This window comes from Scyliorhinus torazame, chromosome 6, assembly GCF_047496885.1.
Source record: "Scyliorhinus torazame isolate Kashiwa2021f chromosome 6, sScyTor2.1, whole genome shotgun sequence".
Taxonomy (NCBI): Eukaryota; Metazoa; Chordata; class Chondrichthyes; order Carcharhiniformes; family Scyliorhinidae; genus Scyliorhinus; species Scyliorhinus torazame.
Genome location: NC_092712.1, coordinates 286,521,950 through 286,541,065, shown reverse-complemented (window position 1 = coordinate 286,541,065; position 19,116 = coordinate 286,521,950). Strand labels below are relative to the sequence as shown.

Genomic DNA, 19,116 nt, shown 5'->3' with positions numbered 1-19,116 from the left:
CTCGAGGTACTATTCCCACACTATTACTACCAGATATGTCAGTCCTTGTCTCTGGAACTGAAACTCACCTAACTGGGATATCATATCTCAGGATGATCAATCCACCCTCGTTACTCCGGGGCATACGGAAATGGCACAAATTGGCCAAAGTGCAGAACCGATCTCTCCTGTCAGTAGTACAGCACCAAATTGATAGCTAATATTACTTTCAGCAGCTTTCCTCCTTCAGTTGGAACCTACCATAGGAAACCCCAATATTGTATGTTTCAGATGAGGTGAAATGCAATCCAGGGTATAGGGGTGCAGACCAAACCAATGCTGTCCTGGTGAATATTAAACTGCCACACTTTCAGAAATGGACTGGAAAGGGAGTTAGCAACAGAAGAAAATGAAACGCAAGGTGGGAGTAAAAGGTAAAGGAGAAGAAAGAAATGAGGGAAGAGCGAGAGTGATGGCGAAGAGAAAGAGAGTCACATGGACCTGAAGGAAGAGAGGAAGAAATTGAAGGGTGCAAATTGAATTACAGGAGAAAAAAATTGAAGGAGGAAGGATAATTATGGATGGAATTGAATGTGAGGAAAAAGGGGGAAAGGACTGTAGTGAGTCAAGTGTAAATGGCAAGGTCAAAGAATAAATTGCCGTGATGCAGCATTTAATCACGACACTGCCAAATTCAGAAGTAATTTAATCATCCAAGATTCACATCATATTTGTCTTATAAGGATGTGGCTCGGTGAAAAGTTTCTGCTTCTGTTTAATTGTTTTAACCATAAACAGTATCACATAGTAAAGTTGAACTATTACATCACAGATATTGAAGAGACTTTGTTGAAGCTCCTAAGTAAAAGTGAAAAAAAATGCACTTCTCAACAAGATCCACAAGCTTCACATTCAGCTCAGTCCAACAAGGACCCAACTCTGTGCTCAGGTGGGAACCATCTCTTTGTTTCAGTGAATAATTAGCAAAGGAAATAGAATGTTATTGTTTATAGTAAGGGGAATTGATTACAAAATTAGGGAGGTTATGCTTCAGTTTTAAAGGGCACTGGTGAGACCACATCCGGAGCACTGTGTACACCATTGGTCTCCTTTTTTAAGGAAGGATGTAAATGTGTTGGAAGCAGTTCAGAGAAGATTTATTGGACTCCTACCTGGAATCGGCGAGTTGTCTTATGAGGAAAGGTTTGACAGGCCAGGCTTGTATCGACTGTATCCCATCCCATGGTGGGTTTTTTGGCAGGGGAGACTGTCACAACATGTGGATATTGTAGAATACATAAAGGGTTAATGTAATGTTACTACTCTAGTCACTAGATGGAGCAATACAGCAACCATATAAATACACATGCCTCCTTGACTTATAATATATAATCTTTATTATTGTAAGTAGGCTTACATTAACACTGCAATGAAGTTACTGTGAAAATCCCCTCGTCGCCACACTACGGCGCCTGTTCAGGAGAGAGTAGGAGAGAGCCAGAGAAGTAAAGACAGAGTAGTTGTGAGATAGTTGAACTAATAATATAGTTAATATTGTAGATGTGTAGTGTAATCTTCATTTAATTCCTTAGTAATATGTTCAAATCTAATTCAGTATAGTGTAATAAATTAGCTTTGTTTATTAAACACTGCTGCTGTTCTTTGTTAACACTACAACCTTCACCATCCTGAAAGAACAAAAACTAAGAACACAAGAGAGACAACTTGCCATTGGCCACCAGTGGAGCCGGAAAATCCCTGCCAATATTTAATGTTTGCTTTGTTTGTATTGTAAGAAACAGACTTCTGATTCAAAGTGGAATCTCCGTGCTTCATTCTTTTAGTAAATAACTGGGATTTGTGATTTCTTCTACTTCAGGAAACAGTTGCTGGTCTCCACTGCAATCACTTGAAATTCATCCTTAAATTTAAAGTTGTTCTTTTTTTAATATTTAATTTTAGAAGCAAAGGTGTGATAGGTGTAACTTTTAACTTCAGCAAGGGGTCTCGGATGGAGGAAGGCTAGCTTTATTGTATCTGCCTGTTATATATTATAATCCTGTTATAAACCTTGGCTAGTTATCTAGATGAGCGTAATTGGATAAGCTGCCTGTTGCAGACCCCATCTGATTTTCTTTACTGGAAATATCAGATCAGTGGGGACTGTGCGACTTTCCTGCAATAGCCAAACATGCATCTAAAATTAAAAGACATGAAGCAGGAGACAATTATCAAATGTGACATGCCGGTCATCATTAAATTTCCGACTGAAGGATATTAATGGTAGAAATAGATTGGTGCGGGTTGCTGATATCTTTCTTGTCCCCAGGTGTTTAGTGCCAGTGTTCAGGGAACATGATGGGGGCTGATCAACAAGGAGCACCGTTAATGTTGTTGATTTTTCCACTGCTTTAATTGGGTGATCTGACCAGCCAAGAGGAAGCCAACTAGAATTTGCCGCCAATTAAAGAGATCTCTCCCTAGTCTATGCAAACATTATTACATTATTATTGATGAGTGGATTGAATTATTCTTTAAATCTGGAGGCCCTACCATAGTGAGGCAGGACCCCAAGCTGTGCATGTTAAACATGATTTTGTTTCTGTAATCACTGAGGTTTGGGGAATTTTTGATGAGATGCCGGAACTCTGAGCCAACCTAAGCCCAAAGAGGCAAGGTGCAGAATTTTCACCAGGGGCATAAAATACATGTGGCCTTTGATCAACCTTAAAGGAGATCATTTCAACTTGACTTTCATTGCCAGCATCCAGCAAAGCTTTGTCACAACTGCTGAGCTGACCCCTGCAGGCACCCGTACTGGATTTTATGTCAGCTTTGGTTTAGGCTCAGCTGTTCAATCAAGTATTCAAAACAACGGGACCGGCCCCCAGATGATACTCTCGACAGGAGATGTGAGTAATGCTGCTGTCAGGGTATTTGCACCAAGGAAAGCGAGTGTTCATAGAGACATCAGAAAATGAACAGATGATGTGTTCTTATTTTGCAGATGCTCCTGGCGTGACAGGTGTAGCTGAAGTCAGCCGTCTCTCGACGATCCCACCTGACAGCAATCCAAATGCTCACTCTCAGGAGGACCTGCCAGCCCAGCTGCAAGCAGAGCGTGGCAGGCCACTGCTGACACCAGATGCACCGGAGACTGTGTCAAAGGATCACACAAGCAGTGTAAATGAGAACAAATCTGACAAGCTGGGAGCAGCAGATCCTAGCAGTGGTTCCAGTGACGAGGCTAAACAGTCTGGGATGATAAGTGACACGAATGGTAAAATCAAACTGCTGGACGACTTTTTGCTGAAGTTCCACAAGGCTTTGTTGCAGAGCACTAAAAACAAACTGGAACCAGATCAGCCCAAAGGTAATACAGCAAGTCAAGATGAACAATTCTATTTGTAAGGTCTGTTACTTATGCCCCCCACCCCCACCCCACACACATTTTCTTTCCTCTGGGTGGGCATCCTCCTGGCAGCTAGCAAATTGTGTGACTGCCATCAGTCCATCTCTACAATCATGCATCAGGAAATATAGTTCAAATGAGCTGGGTGAGGCAGCTTAATTCTTTTGTTTAATGGTAGAACTAAATTTGTTGCTGCATGACATTCAGTAGCAAACTCAAGAGTTTCCACGCTAGGGAAAAATTGTGCGATCTGTATCAGAAATGCCATTTTATTAGTTGGGACAAATCTCAAGCCCGAGTCTTGAGGATTGACAATGTATTTATTAACCGAGTTAAATTTAACACCATCATATTAATATTTAAATTCTAATTTGTGTCATGCGTTATGTGGTGGCTCGAGGCAATACTCGAGGCTTCTTGTATAATTAAAAGGGGTTTATTAAGACCAAGAGAAAGGTTAACTATACAGAGGCACAGAGGTCTCTGAAATAGGTCTTCACTCTACGACTCCCAGGTCCACACCAACTGCTGAATAGGTGGAACCAGCAGGCATTACCTGTGCCCCCACGACAGAGCCGGAACAGACGGAACGGGGGTGTCCGTAGAGGCCCCGCTGACGACCCCTCACGGCCCCACGCATTTTCCCCATGGTCGGGGTTCGCATGCTCATGTATCATTGGCCCCTAGCTGGAAATGTGGACCGAGAGGGATCAGCCCTTAAAGGAACCAGGCTATCACATTTCCATCAAGTCCCTCAGGAACATATATACAACTATACAACATGGATCCTTTACAGTCAACTATGTATAGAGAAAATTTGAGACAATAAAAGAGCGTGTCCATAATAATCCTTCATAGTGTTAATCTGTCAGGGGATCTCTTCGGCCTGGTGGACCACCTCAGTCCCCCAGCGAGGTAGTGTTGTTGCAAACAGCAAGAGGTTGCCTTGAGGACTCGATCAGTACTTTGGGGGTGCCCCCCCTCTCCAGCTCCCTCTGGGGTCGTCAGCGGGGCCTCTACGGAACTCCACAATTCCATATGTTCCAGCTCTGTCATGGGGGCACAGGTGATGCCTGCTGGTTCCACCTATTCAGCCATTGGGATTGTGGATTCTCAGTTCCTTGCAAGGTTTACGTGCTTCTGCACTCGACTGCCTTGCAAGTCCACCATGTATCAGACCAGGGCAGACTTTGTCACAATACTGCCATGTAATGGAGAACGGGCAGAAAAGTGGAGTTGAGGCCGAGATGAGATCAGCCATGATCACATTGAACGGTGGAGCAGGCTTGAGGGGCTCAATTGTTTACACCTACTGCTAGTTCTTATGTTGTAACATAATCACAGTGGGCCAGATGCAAGGTTTCTTACATAGGTCAGGTCGCCAATTTTAAATCGTCTGATTCCTTACCCAGTCATACTGCTTCTTTTGGGAGGGCCGTTGCACCTCCACCCCTTCTCCAAATTGGGAAAAACGAGATCTATGTGAGTCGGGAGGCAATGACCCATTGGTAGCTCTGCCAGCATGACTCCTGTGATGGTATTATACAAGAGAAGGAAGTTGGCGAACTTGAGACATAGCGGTCTGTTAGGTTGTTTCCTCATTGCAGACTTGCATTTCCGAACTGCTCTCTCTACTAATCTGTTCAAGGCCAGGTAGTATGGGGCTGTTCGAAGGTGGTGGATGCTGTTTGTTTTGATGAAGTGTTGAAACTCCTCCGTGGTAAACGCAGTGCCATTGACGATCATCAATACTTCAGGGAGGCCGGGGATAATGAAGATACGTCGCAGAGTGTCCATGGTGTCTACTGAGGTTGTTGTCCCAATCTCCTGAACACCCAGCAACTTGGAGTGGACGTCACGAGTATCAGGACCATTCTTCCCAGGAAAGCACCTACAAAATCAATATGCAACCTCTTCACTCTACGACTCCCGAGACCACACTGCCTGGGCCCCTGCTCCCAGGACCCCGTGCATTTTTCCCATGGTCGGGGTCCGCATAGATGCAGATGGGCCATTGGTGGCATGGTTTGCTATGTCTGACAGAAATCACATTGGTGTACTCGGTGCTCAATATCCTGATCACTGATAGACCCCTTATGTAGCTCCTGGCGAACATTTTCATCTTTGTTTGGCCAGGGTGTGCCCTGTGCAATTCCTGCAGCAATGGCTCTTCTTGCTAGGGGTGGTACCACCACCCTGGAACCCCAGGGTAAAACTCCGGCCTCACAACTGAGTTCATCTTTTCTGATGAGGTGGGGCCTAAGCTGACATGACTGGTCATGGTGCCATCCGGTCAGGCCATTCGCTTCACCTTTGAAAGTACTGGATCGCGTTGAGTTTAGTTCTTCAGGTGGCCGTTCGAGACTGGCAGGGTGTTGAGAACGTTTAACACCAGGGCAGTCTCCAGTGGGACAGGTGTTGATGCCAGATTTTGGGGAAGCGGAAGCTGACTCGGCCTTGGTGTTTGAGATCTGTATTCCTGGCAGCTGCTGGTAAATATAGTTACAGGCCACCAACGACAAAGCCCACTGTTATACCCTGGCGGAAGTGATCGGAGGAATTGGTTTGTCCTCACGGAGGAGTCCCAGCAGTGGCTTGTAGGCTGTTACCATGGTGAACGGCAGCCATACACGTGGTGGAATTTCTTGATACCGTAAATTACAGCAAAACCTTCCTTTTTAGCCTGTGCATACTTCCGTTCTATGTCGGTGAGAGTTCGGGAGACAAAGGCCATGGGCCTCTCTGAGCCATCCTCCATCCCATGGGACAGGACCACACCTATACAATAAGGTGAAGCATCGCAGGTCAAGATGATTTGTTTGCTTAGATGAACCAAGAAGCTGGACGACTGTAGGGCATATTTAACGTAGTGAAAGGCCTGTTCCTGTGGTTCTTTCCAATGCCAGTGCTTGTGCTTCTTTAAAAGGAGGTGTAGTGGCGCCAACGTTATTGTGCAATTGGGGATGAACGGACCAGAGTCGTTAGTCATCCTAAAAATGATTTTAACTCTGTGACATTCTTTGGCACTGGGACTTCCTTTATGGCCCTCACCTTGTCCTCAAGAGCATGCAGGCCTTTAGGGTCCACTTTGAATCCTAAGTATATGTCCCCGCTGGCCTAGAATGTACATTTCTCTCACTTCAACCTGAACGACTCAACAAGCGTCTCTGAATCTTCTTAGAACTTCTTCTAAGCTGGATAGGTGCGCTTCGTGTGAGGTTCCTGTCGCTGAAACCTCATCTAGGTCGACCACAACCTTGGGATGCATTGAAGTAGATTTTTCATGGTGCTTTGAAATATTGCGCAGATGGAAGAGATACCAAAAGGTAACCTGGTGTTATGAAAAAGCCTTCGTTTATGCTTATTAATGGTCACGAACTTCCGGGAATCCTTGTCCAGTTCCAATTTTAGATAAGAGTGACTTAAGTCAAGTTTCATGTATGTGTGACCCCCCGCCAACTTCGCATAAAGGTCTTTTATCCGGCAAATCTGGGCTCCTTGATTAATCGTAAGCTTGTAGTCCCCACTAATGCTGATTGAGCGGATTGGTTTTAAAATAGAGACGATAGGGGCTCCCCACTCAGAAAATTACATGGGGCTGTATTCTGCGTTCCTGAGCCTAAATGCCGGCGCAAACGGAGCATCCGCGGGAGTTTCACGACAGGAAGATTGGCGCAAACCCCTCACAGATTCCGGTACTGGTGAGGGGCTAGCACCAGCGCCGTGTGAAACACCCACGGATTTGCACCGAAAACAATCGGAGAAGCTCCGCCTCCGCCTTCAACAACATAATCCCAGCCAAGCTCATATCAAAGCTCCAAAACCTAGGACTTGGCTCCCCACTCTGCAACTGGATCCTCGACTTTCTGACCCACAGACCACAATCAGTAAGAATAAACAAAAACACCTCCTGCACAATAGTCCTCAATACCAGGACCCCACAAGGCTGCGAACTTAGCCCCCTACTATACTCCCTGTACACACACGACTGCATGGCAAAATTTGGTTCCAACTCCATCTACAAGTTTGCTGACAATACGACCATAGTGGGCCGGATTTCGAATAACGACGAGTCAGAATACAGGAGGGAGATAGAGAACCTAGTGCGGCGACCACAATCTATCCCTCAATGCCAGCAAAACTAAAGAGCTGGTCATTGACTTCAGGAAGCAAAGTTCTGTACACACGCTGCCAGCATCAACAGGGCCAAGTTGGAGATGGTTAGCAGTTTCAATTCTATGGGGTACACATCTCAAAAGATCTGTCCTGGTCCACCCACATTGACACTACCACCAAGAAAGCACAACAGCGCCTATACTTCTTCAGGAAACTGAGCAAATTCGGCATGTCCACATTAACCCTTACCAACTTTTACAGATGCACCATAGAAAGCATCCTATCTGGCTGCATCGCAGCCTGTTATGGCAACTGCTCGGCCCAAGACCGCAAGAAACTTCAGAGAGTCGTGAACACAGCCCAGTCCATCACACAAACCTGCCTCCCATCCATTGACTCCATCTACACATCCCGCTGCCTGGGGAAAGCGGGCAGCATAATCAAAGACCCCTCCCACCCTGCATACTCACTCTTCCAACTTCTTCCATCAGGCAGGAGATCCAAAAGTCTGAGAACACGCACAAACAGACTGAAAAACAGCTTGAATTCATTTTGTCACCAATATATTTAAATAGGACCCTTTCTTCAGAAAACACTGATATGCAAAACATAGAAATCCATTTGTTACATTCCATGTGTCGTGTTAGGTACACTGGTCTAACACTGGCTGCAACTTGACGCTGCTTAGATCAGAAAGATACTCCAGACCTTGAAGTTAGTTCAATCAGGTTTATTGAACTAAAGCACAGTTCTCTATGAGTTTGACTCTCTGCTAACTTAAGTGTGGTTACTCTGTCTGACTGACCAGACTAGCTCTTAGCCACGTGGTGGAGGTGTGAGATTGTAACAACACCCTTGACTGACTCTCTAGATGTTCATCAGTGGAAAGAGGAGGGGTGTGAGTGCCTCGTGTCTTTTATAGTCAGATCCCACCCCTGAATGTCCTGCCTGCTTATTGGCCATGTCCTGTTCTCTGTGTCCATTAGCTGCTTATCTGTATATCATTATATGTGTGTGTCTGCATATCATGACACCATGTACGGGGTAAAGTAACTGAATTTGTGCATGTTTTAGACGATATTATGATGTGGTGAAAGTTAACTTGGTGAGAAATAGGAAGCAGCTTGAAGCTCACAGTAAACGGGTGACAGAAGAGTGTTTCCCTGTTGCTAACTAGCTGAAAACTTTAAATTCAGACATTACATTTTGCCTTTGTGGGTGAGTTGGGATCAACAGGAAATAGCTGCATGACGAATAAATGCTTTATATCCTTTGCCAAATATGCTGTCCGCAAACTACAATGGCGTTGTAACTGATATCCACCACGCATGTATCTGTTAACTGAAATATCATTTTGTTCATTAACTTTTCAGTGGGTGGTTGGCAGAGTGACATGCTTTACAGCTCACCGGCTCAGAGTTCAGCGCTGTGTGATGTACCAAAACAGCAAGTGCTTGACAGATTGGATCAGAGCAGACAAGTTAACCCTCAGGCTGAGGAATTGGACAGCCAGGATGAAATGGATCAGAGATCAAAATGGCAGGGAGTGACAGGTGTCCTCGAAGCCTACCAAGAATACATTGAAGGTAAGGATAAATGAAGAGTCCAACTGGACTGAACTTGCAGATCACTTTGGAGATAACTGCATCATCTACAGGATTGTCTACTTTTTAAACTAAAATATGCATTTTTCTGGAAACCTTTGCTCATTAAAATCAATAGGGTCAGTTTTAGTTCATTCCACTCGACTTAAAGAGGGTGATAGGTGCTTGAAAATGGCAGTGGGTCAGATCAGTGGTGCTGCAGCAGCTGCCATCTTGGGTAACGGTCCTGAGATGGGGGATCAGAGTGTGTGCCTGTTTCAGGTGGCGGTCCATTAAGAAACTGGAAATCATAGCCCACTGACATCAATTGGCATGGTAGCACAGTGGTTAGCATGGGTGCATCACAGCGCCAGGGACCTGGATTCCCGACTTGGGTCATTGTCTGTGGGAAGTCTGCAAGTTCTCCCTGGTCTGCCATTCATTTGCCCACTCGTGGCAAATCTCCGACGACGTGGGGATCTCGCCAGCTCTTCAGCTGATGACCTAGACCCCGTCACCTCCATAAGGTTTAGCCCAATGTTTCTGGTATGGTATTCCATGTCTGTGTCGAAATATTTTCTAATATCTCCCTTTGTTTTTTTTCCAAGAGTTATTTCAGCCTGACGCATTGGAACCAATTCTTTGTCAGAGCTTGGAACAAGTTGAAAGCCCAATTTTGTATATTTAAAAATAAAGCACAAAGCATTAGTTAAGGAACATGATTTTGATTATAATTTACATGATTTTATCCAGCCCATGCTGACAAATTGGTATTCCATTTTGGTGGCTGAGGAGGCTGGTTCCTCCAGGGAGTGTGGACAGAGCCAAGCTTCTGGCACCACAAGCAGCCTGTCTGCACAGGAGGGGGGAAAGAGAGGAAGAGCAATAGTAATATGGGATTCTATAGTCAGGGGAACAGGTTGGTGCTACTATGGCCGTCAACATGACTCCAGGATAGATGGGACGTTTGCGAGTCTGGGAGCGCTGACGGAAAAATATGGGTTGCCCCAAGGGAATGCATTTCGGTATATGCAACTGAGGGCTTTTGCGAGGCAACAGGTGAGGGAATTCCCGCACCTCCCGACGCAGGAGGTGCAGGATAGAGTGATCTCAGAGACATGGGTGGGGGATGGTAAGGTGTCGGACATATATAGGGAAATGAGGGACGAGGGGGGGATCATGGTAGATGAGCTGAAAGGGAAGTGGGAAGAAGAGCTGGGGGAGGAGATTGAGGAGGGGCTGTGGGCTGATGCCCTACGCAGGGTAAACTAATCGTCCTCGTGTGCCAGGCTAAGCCTGATACAATTTAAGGTGTTACACAGGGCGCATATGACTGGAGCACGGCTCAGTAAATTTTTTTGGGTAGTGGATAGGTGTGCGAGATGCTCGAGAAGCCCAGCGAATCACACCCACATGTTCTGGTCATGCCTGGCACTACAGGGGTTTTGGGTGGGGGTGGCAAAGTTGCTTTCGAAGGTGGTGGGGGTCCAGGTCGAACCAAGCTGGGGGTTGGCTATATTTGGGGTTGCAGAAGAGCCGGGAGTGCAGGAGGCAAGAGAGGCTGATGTTTTGGCCTTTGCGTCCCTAGTAGCCCGGCGCAGGATATTGTTAATGTGGAAGGAAGCCAAACCCCCGGGTGTGGAGACCTGGATAAACGACATGGCAGGGTTTATAAAGTTAGAACGGATTAAGTTCGTACTAAGGGGTTCGGCTCAAGGGTTCACCAGGCGGTGGCAACCGTTCGTCGAGTACCTCACAGAAAGATAGAGGGAATGGAAAAGAAGAAGACAACAGCAGCAACCCGGGGGGGGGGGGGGGGGGGGGGGGGGGTGAGGAATCGGACGGACTCTCAGGGATGTTATTGTATATGTATAGGCACTTGTTTTAGGTAATGTATATTGGACTGTTGGATTGTATCTTTGGAGAGTATTTATTTTTGACAAGGCAGTTGCCATTTAGTTTGGTTTTTGTTTCTGTTCATATATTATTTATTTATTTCTTTAAAACTGGCCACTGTTATTTATATTGCTTTATTGTTGTTTAAAAGAAACTCTACGTACTGTTATGTTTGGCCAAAAATCTTGAATAAAATATATATTTTTTTAAAAACATGACTCCAGGATAGTGAGATGCCTCGCTGGTGCCAACGCCCGGATATCACTGAACAGTTGCAGGGCACCCTGAAGGGGTTGGGTGATGAGGGAGAGGTCATGGCACATGTTGGTACCAATGACAAGGGTAGAAAGAGGGATGAGGTCTTGCATCAAGAATTCAGAGAGTTAGGCAGTAAATTAAAAAGCAGGACCTCTCAGATTGTAACCTCTGGATTACTCCCAGTGCCACGTGCTAGGAAGAACAGAAATAGGAGAATAACACAGATGAATGTGTGGCTTAAGAACTGGTGCAGGATGGATGGTTTTAGATTCCTGAACCACTGGGGCCGTTTCTGGGGAAGGTGGGAACTGTACAAGCGGGGACTATCTACATTTGAACCAGAGCAGGGTTAACATCCTTGCTGGTAGGTTTGCAAGTGCTATTGGGAGGCGATTAAACTAATTTGGCAGGGGAAGGCGATGTAGACTGTTAACACAATAGGGACACAGCATAACACAGAAACGCAATTAAGTCAGAGGGAATACAGGGGTACTAAGTTTCAAAGGAGTAAGTCAAGACTGGATGGCCTCTACTTTAATGTCAGGAGTATTACAGGTAAAACGGATGAGTTAAGTGCGAGGATTGACACATGGAATTGTGATATAGTAGCCATGACGGAGACGTGATTGAGGGAGGGGCAGGATTGGCAGCTCAACATCCTGGAATATAGAATCTTCAGTTGAGACAGATGAGGGGGTAAAAGAGGAGGAGGCATTGCACGATTAGTTCAGGAGTCAGTTACTGCAGTATGGAGAGATGATGGGGGCGATTCTCCGAGCCCCGGGCCGAAGAATCGCCGCAACCACGCCACAACGCCCCACCGCTGGCACACGATTCTCCGAGGTGCGGAGAATCGGCGCCATTTGCGCCGGCGCGTATGATGCGGCGCCGGTTGCGGGCCGCTGTAATCAGCGGGGCCACCGATTCTCCGGCCTGGATGGGCCGAGCAGACACGCGGATACGACAGAGTCCCACCGGCGCCGTTCACCCCTGGTCGCTGCCGGCGGGAACTCTGCGTGAAGGGTCAGGGGGCGGCCTGTGGGGCGGAGAAAACGCTCCTTCACCAGGGCGGGGGGGGGGGGGACCTCCGATGGTGTCTGGCCGGCGATCGGGGCCTACCAATCGGCAGGCTGGCCCCCCCCAGGCTCACTTTGTTGCGCGGCCAGCCCCTGAATCCCCACGCTATGTTGCGTCGGGCCTGGCGCGCTGAAGAAGTCCCCCGCGCATGCGCAGGTAGGCATGGGCGCCGGGAAGGGAGGCTGGAGTGCCGTGAACCACTTCAGTGCCGTACTGGCCCCCTGTGGGGGACAGAATCGGTCATCCCCGTGCCCGTTTCGCGCCGTGGTGAAATGTGACGGCGTTCACGACAGCGCAAACACTTGGTCTCCATTTTGGAGACTCGCCCCCGATATCTTGGAGGGGCATCAAATGAAGCTTTGTAGCTAGAGTTTAGGAATAAAAAAGGGACAACCACATTGCTTGGTATTTATTATAGACCCCCAGATAGTCAGCAGGAAATTGAGGATTAAATATGTGTGCAATTCAGAGGTGTGTAAAAATAATAATTGGGTAATAATAAATAATTGGGCAGCACGGTAGCCTTGTGGATAGCACAATTGCTTCACAGCTCCAGGGTCCCAGGTTCGATTCCGGCTTGGGTCACTGTCTGTGCGAAATCTGCACATCCTCCCCGTGTGTGCGTGGGTTTCCTCCGGGTGCTCCGGTTTCCTCCCACGGTCCAAAGATGTGCAGGTTAGGTGGATTGGCCATGATAAATTGCCCTTAGTGTTCAAAATTGCCCTTAGTGTTGGGTGGGGTTACGGGGTTATGGGGATAGGGTGGAGGTGTTGACCTTGGGTAGGGTGCTCTTTCCAAGAGCTGGTGCAGACATGATGGGCTGAATGGCCTCCTTCTGCACTGTAAATTCTATGAAATACTATATCAGGTGATTTCAACTTTCCCAACATTAATTGGGATAACCATCATGTTAAGGGCTTAGATGGAGTGGAGTTCTTAAAATGTATCCAGGAGAACATTTTAACTGAATATGTAGAGTGTCCAACAAGGGACGGTGCAGTGCTGGACCTAATTCTGGAATGAAGCTGGACACGTGGTTGATGTTGGTGGGGAGCATTTTGGTGATAGCGACCACAACATGATACAATTTAACTTTGTTATGGACAAAGAAGTAGACAAGTTGCAAAAAAGGTTTAGAATTGGGTGAGAGCGGATTTCAGTAAAATAAGGCAGGATCTGGCCAAGTTAGACTGGGAAGAGTTACTTGTGCGGAAATCTACAGAAGAGCAATGGGGAGTGTTCATAAAGGAAATGGGGAGGATACAGGCCCAACATGTTCCCTCTCAGGTAATAGGAAGGAGCAACAAGCCCAGAAAACCATGAATGACCAGAAACATTCAGGATATGATGAGAAGGAAAAGAGGCTTTTAGCAAGCACAAGGGGAGCAAATCAACAGAAGCATTAGTGAACACAGAAAGTGCAGGATAGAGCTTAACAAAGGTCCCTAGAGGCTGCAGTTCAAGTAGACACGGTTGTTCCGAAAGCATATGGATTGCTCTCCTTCTTTGGCAGAGGTATAGAATATAAAAGTAAGGATATAATGTTAGAATTGTGTAAACCACTGGGGACGCCACAACTGGAATACTGTGTGCTGTTCTGGTCGCCACATTACCCACACATTGCTCTGGAGAGAATGCAGGGGAGGTTTGCAAGAATGTTGCCAGGGCTAGAAAAGTGTGGGTACAAGGAGAGATTGGATAGGTTGGGGTTATTTTCCTTGGAACAATAAAGGCTGAGGGGTGACTTAATTGAGGTGAACAAAATTATGAGGGGAATGCATAGGGTGGGCAGGATAAAATTGTTTCCTTGGTGGAGAATTCGAGAACCAGTGGATATAGATCCAAGATAAGTGCCAGAAGGTGTAGAGGGAATCTTTTTCACACAGATGGTGATGGGTGTCTGGAATTCACTGCCCAAGCTGGTGATGGAGGCTGAGACCCTAAACCCTTCTAATAAGTTCCTGGATCTGCGCCATACGTGCTCTAAGTTACAGGGCTATGGGCTGGGAGCAGGAAGATGGGATTAGAAAGGGCACCTTGGTGTCCTCGGGCTGGCATGGACGAGATGGGCCCAATGGCCTCCTTCTGTGCCCTAACTTCTCTATGAATCTAAAGCAATTAAGGGAGCAAAATGGGGATATGAGAAAGTTCTGGCTGGTAAAAGTAGGGAAAGTCCCAAGATATTCTATATGTATATCAGTGGAAAGTGGGAAACCAGGGAAAGAGTAAGGACTGAGGGGGAAATCTGTGGGTGGAGCCAGAGGACATTGGTAGGGTGTTGAACGAATACTTCACATCTGTCTTCACCCAAGAGAATGCGGAGGTAGATATGGAACTTGGAGAAAGACTGTGAGGTTCTTGAGCAAATTGTCATAGGGAGTGACAAGATATTGGAAGTGTTGGCAGGCTTAAAAGTGGATAAATCTCCAGATCTGGATCAATTATGTCCCAGGATGCTGTGGGAGGCAAGAGAGGAGATTACAGGGGCGCTGAGGCAAATTTCTAATTCCCCTCTGGCCATGTGGGAGGTGCCAGAGGACTGGAGAATAGCTAATGTGGTTCCACTATTTAAGAAAGGTTGTAGAGATAAGCCAGGGAACTACAGCCCAGTGAGTCTCACGTCAGTGATAGGGAAACTATTAGAGAAAATTCAGAAGGAGAGAATCTATCTCCACTTGGAGAAGCAAGGTTTGATCAAGAATAGTCAGCATCGCTTTGTCAGAGGGAGGTCATGCCTAACAAATTGTTGATCATGTGACCAGGTGTGTAGGTGAGGGTAATGCAGTTGATGTAGTTTACATGGATTTCAACAAAGCCTTTGACAAGGTCCCACCTGAGAGACTTATAAAGAAGGATAATACACATGGGATACAGGGTAACTTGATAAGTTGGATTCAAAATTGGTTTAGTTGTAGGAGACGGAGTGTGATGACAGACGGCTGCTTTAGTGACTGGAAGCCAGTGTCCAATGGCGTACCACAGGGATCTGTGCTGGGTCCCCTATTGTTTGTTATTTATATGAATGACAGAGATGACTGTGGGGGGCAGGATCAGTAAGTTTGCAGATGACACAAAGATTGGCCGGATGGTTAACATTGAGGTTGAAAGTCTTGGGTTACAGGAAGATATAGACTGGATGGTCAAATGGGCAGAAAATTGGCAGATGGAAATTAACCCTGAGATGCGTGAGGTGAAACACTTTGGAAGGAGTAATTTGACAAAGAAGTATTCAATGAATGGCCTGACACTGGGAAGTTCCGAGGAACAAAGGTTCCTTGACATGTTTGTCCATAGATCTCTGAAGGCAGAAGGGCAGGTTAATAGGGTGGTGAAAAAGGCATTTGGGACACTTGCCTTTATTCATCGAGGTATAGATTACAAAAGCAGGGAGGTCATGTTGGAGTTGTATAGAACCTTGGTGAGGCCACAGCTGGAGTACTGTGTGCAATTCTGGTCACCACATTATAAGAAGGATGTGATTACACTGGAGGGGGCGCAGAGGCGATTCACCAGGATGTTGCCTGGGATGGAGCATTTAAGTTATGGAGAGAGGTTGCATAGGCTTGGGTTGTTTTGTCTGAAGCAGAGATGACTGAGGAGTGACCTGATCGAAGAGTACAACATTATGAGGAGCATGGACAGGTGGATAGGGAGCAGCTGTTGAAGGGTCAGTTACGAAGGGACACAAGTTCAAGGTGAGGGGCAGGAGGTTTAAGGAGTACTTGAGGAAAAACATTTACCCAGAGGGTGGTGAGAGTCTGGAATGCACTGTCTGGGAGGGTGGTGGAGGCGGGTTGCCTCACATCCTTTAAAAAGTACCTGGATGAGCACTTGGCACGTCACAGCACTCAAGCCTATGGGCCAAGGGATTAGGTAGGCAGGTCAGGTGTCTTTCATGCGTCGGTGCAGACTCGATGGGCTGAGGGGCCTCTTCTGCACTGTATTTTCTGTGATTCTCTGAAATTGAGACTGAAAAATGTATGTAGTGCTTAAGGCGTTGTTTTCCAAGAATGTGTGAAAGTTCAAAGAACTTTCACATTGTTCATTGTAGTTATTTCTCTAGCTTTGCCTGCTGCTGTGATCCAAGTATTGATTCCTGCTGGGATCCAAGTATTGACTCCTGCTGAGAACCAAGCATTGATTCCTGTTCGGATCCAAGAATTGACTCTTGCTGGGATCCAAGTATTGATTCCTGCTGTCATACAAGTTCTGACTCCTGCTGTCATCCAAGTACTGACTCCTGCTGTCATACAAGTACTGACTCCTGCTGTCATCCAAGTACTGATTCCTGCTGGGATCCAAGTATTGATTCCTGCTGGGATCCAAGTATTGATGCCTGACTTCTGCTGGGATCTAAGCATTGATTCCTGTTGGGATCCAAGTATTGATTCCTGCTGAGATCTAAGTATTGACTTTTGCTAGGATCCACATATTTATTCCTGCTGGTATCCAAGCATTGATTCCTGCTGAGATCCAATTGTTGATTCCTGCTAGGATCTGATTATTTATTCCTGCTGGTATCCAAGCATTGATTCCTGCTGGGATCCAATTGTTGATTCCTGCTGGGATCCAATTGTTGATTCCTGCTGGGATCCGATTATTGATTCCTGCTGGTATCCAAGCATTGATTCCTGCTGCGATCCAATTGTTGATTCCTGCTGGGATCCAATTATTGAATCCTGCCAGGATCTAAGCATTGCCTCCTACGGCAATGCATGCGTTGATACCTGCTGGTATCCAAGTATTGACTCCTGCTAGGATCTGATTATTTATTCCCGCTGGGATCCAAACATTGATTGCTGCTGGGATCTGATTATTGATCCCAAAGTTAGGCCACTGATGAGCCATGATCTCATTAAATGGCGGGCAGGCCCGCGAGGCTGAATGGCCCACTCCTGTTCCTATGTTCCTAATGGGATCTAAGCATTCTTTATGGGCACTCTACTTCCGACTCCCGAGTCCCTGGCATCCCAAAAAAAACCACTACTTCTGATTGCATTTCTTGTCAGATCACCGACAACTGTCCAACTTCTCAGCAGCATTATTTAGAAAACGATGAGAGTTCTGATCAAGTGGAGTGATTGATAGTGCAGGTACAACATTTAAGTAGTTCGTATGCGTAGATTCAGATCTATTGGGCATAATCTTGTCTCTCGCTGGTGGTGGGTTTGGAGGTGAGAAGGACATGTAATTAGGTGGGATGGTGTAGTACATGTACCCCGTTACCTTCCCACCTCCGCCCAAATTAGGTTCTGGCCAGGAATGCCCATGGTCGACCTATCCACCCCCACTGCCTAATGAGGCCCTTAAGTGGCCAATTAATGACCATTTAAGGGCCTCATCCCACCAGCACTGCTATTAACCCAACATCAGGTGGGCCTAAACTGTGTAGCCAGTTTTTCACCTCCGGAGGGGATGGTTCATCGATCAAATGCATTCAGTGTCTGATCGGCAGACTCGACATCAGAGGGGTACTGAGAACCACCCTCCTGCTCTTGCCCCTGACCACCCTGCGCCCCTGTCCCTGTGACTCTCACCCCATGAACCACAAACCCCAACATTACATATTTGTGGCCTAGATTGCTGCATGATGCGGGACCCTGTGGCTGTCCTTCCCACAACAGCCACAGCCTCCCCTAAGCACAAGAGCTGCCAGCTCTCAGACGGAGAGACTTCCAGTGTCTGGTTCCGGGGGAGGGCCCGCTGCTGGCCTCGCCACTGCCTTGAGTGGCTTGTGGCTCAGCGGGCCTTCCAGAAAAGAAGCAATGCAGGTCACTCGGCAACCAGCAGGTGAGAACCCCCTCCCCTCCCGCTCAACGCCTCAGATTCCACCCTTCCAGTTTGGAGTTTCAGAAGAAGCAAGGAAATAATAACAATAATCGCTTATTGTCACAAGTAGGCTTCAATGAAGTTACTGTGAAAAGCATCTAGTTGCCACATTCCGGCGCCTGTTCAGGGAGGCTGGTACGGGAATTGAACCCGCGCTGCTGGCCTTGCTCTGCATGACAAGCCAGTTGTTTAGCCCATTGGGCTAAACCTGCCCAAATGCTCAGTGACAATCTACATAGGCCAGATTTCAATCCTCAACATGCTTGTCCTCCACATGTTTGATCTCTAGATTGCAATGAGAATAATTTCTAATCCATTTTTGACAGGCATAAGAAGTTTCAAACTGCATCATTGTAAGAGAGTTGCAATACTCCCAAATCACAGAATAGAATTTACAGTGCAGAAGGAGGCCATTCGGCCCATCGAGTCTGCACCGCCCTTGGAAAGAGCATCCCACCTAAGCACACACCTCCGCCCTATCCCCTAACCCAGTAACCCCACCCAACCTTTGTGGACACTTAGGGCAATTTAGCCTGGCCATTCCACCTAACCTGCACATCTTTGGACTGTGGGAGGAAATCGGAGCACCCGGAGGAAACCCACGCAGACACGAGGAGAACGTGCAGACTCTGCACAAAGGTAGCTAGAATTTCACACATTATATTTGATTAGCACGTTTCATCCTTCAATTTGAATAAAATAGAAAGAGTCAGTAAAGAATGTCAGTGCCAAAGCATTTTTGGGGAACAGAAAGACTTTTTTGCTGCAAAACTGAATTCATAGAATGCAGAAGGAGGCCATTCAGCCCATCGCGCCTGCACCAACCCTGACATATGGGAAGCCCAGAATCTCTATAAAGTTTCCCCAGCATCACACCCTGGAGAGGACTCTGCAGTCTCATAGTAGAGCATTAACACAACACAGGAGGCAGCAGTTATGAGAGTTAAGCACAACTCAGTTCACAAA

At 46.7% G+C, this 19,116-nt stretch overlaps 1 protein-coding gene across 2 annotated transcripts in view; it reads left to right on the top strand.

Moving 5' to 3' along the window:
* The window catches only part of LOC140425478 (genetic suppressor element 1-like), a 386,277-nt gene that overhangs the window by 340,625 nt on the left and 26,536 nt on the right, over window positions 1-19,116 (top strand). For both annotated transcript variants that reach the window (XM_072509792.1, XM_072509793.1), the window contains 3 exons: window positions 812-928; window positions 2,987-3,352; window positions 8,881-9,093. In XM_072509792.1, coding sequence (XP_072365893.1) covers window positions 812-928; window positions 2,987-3,352; window positions 8,881-9,093 — 696 coding nt within the window. The remainder of the gene's footprint in view (window positions 1-811; window positions 929-2,986; window positions 3,353-8,880; window positions 9,094-19,116) is intronic.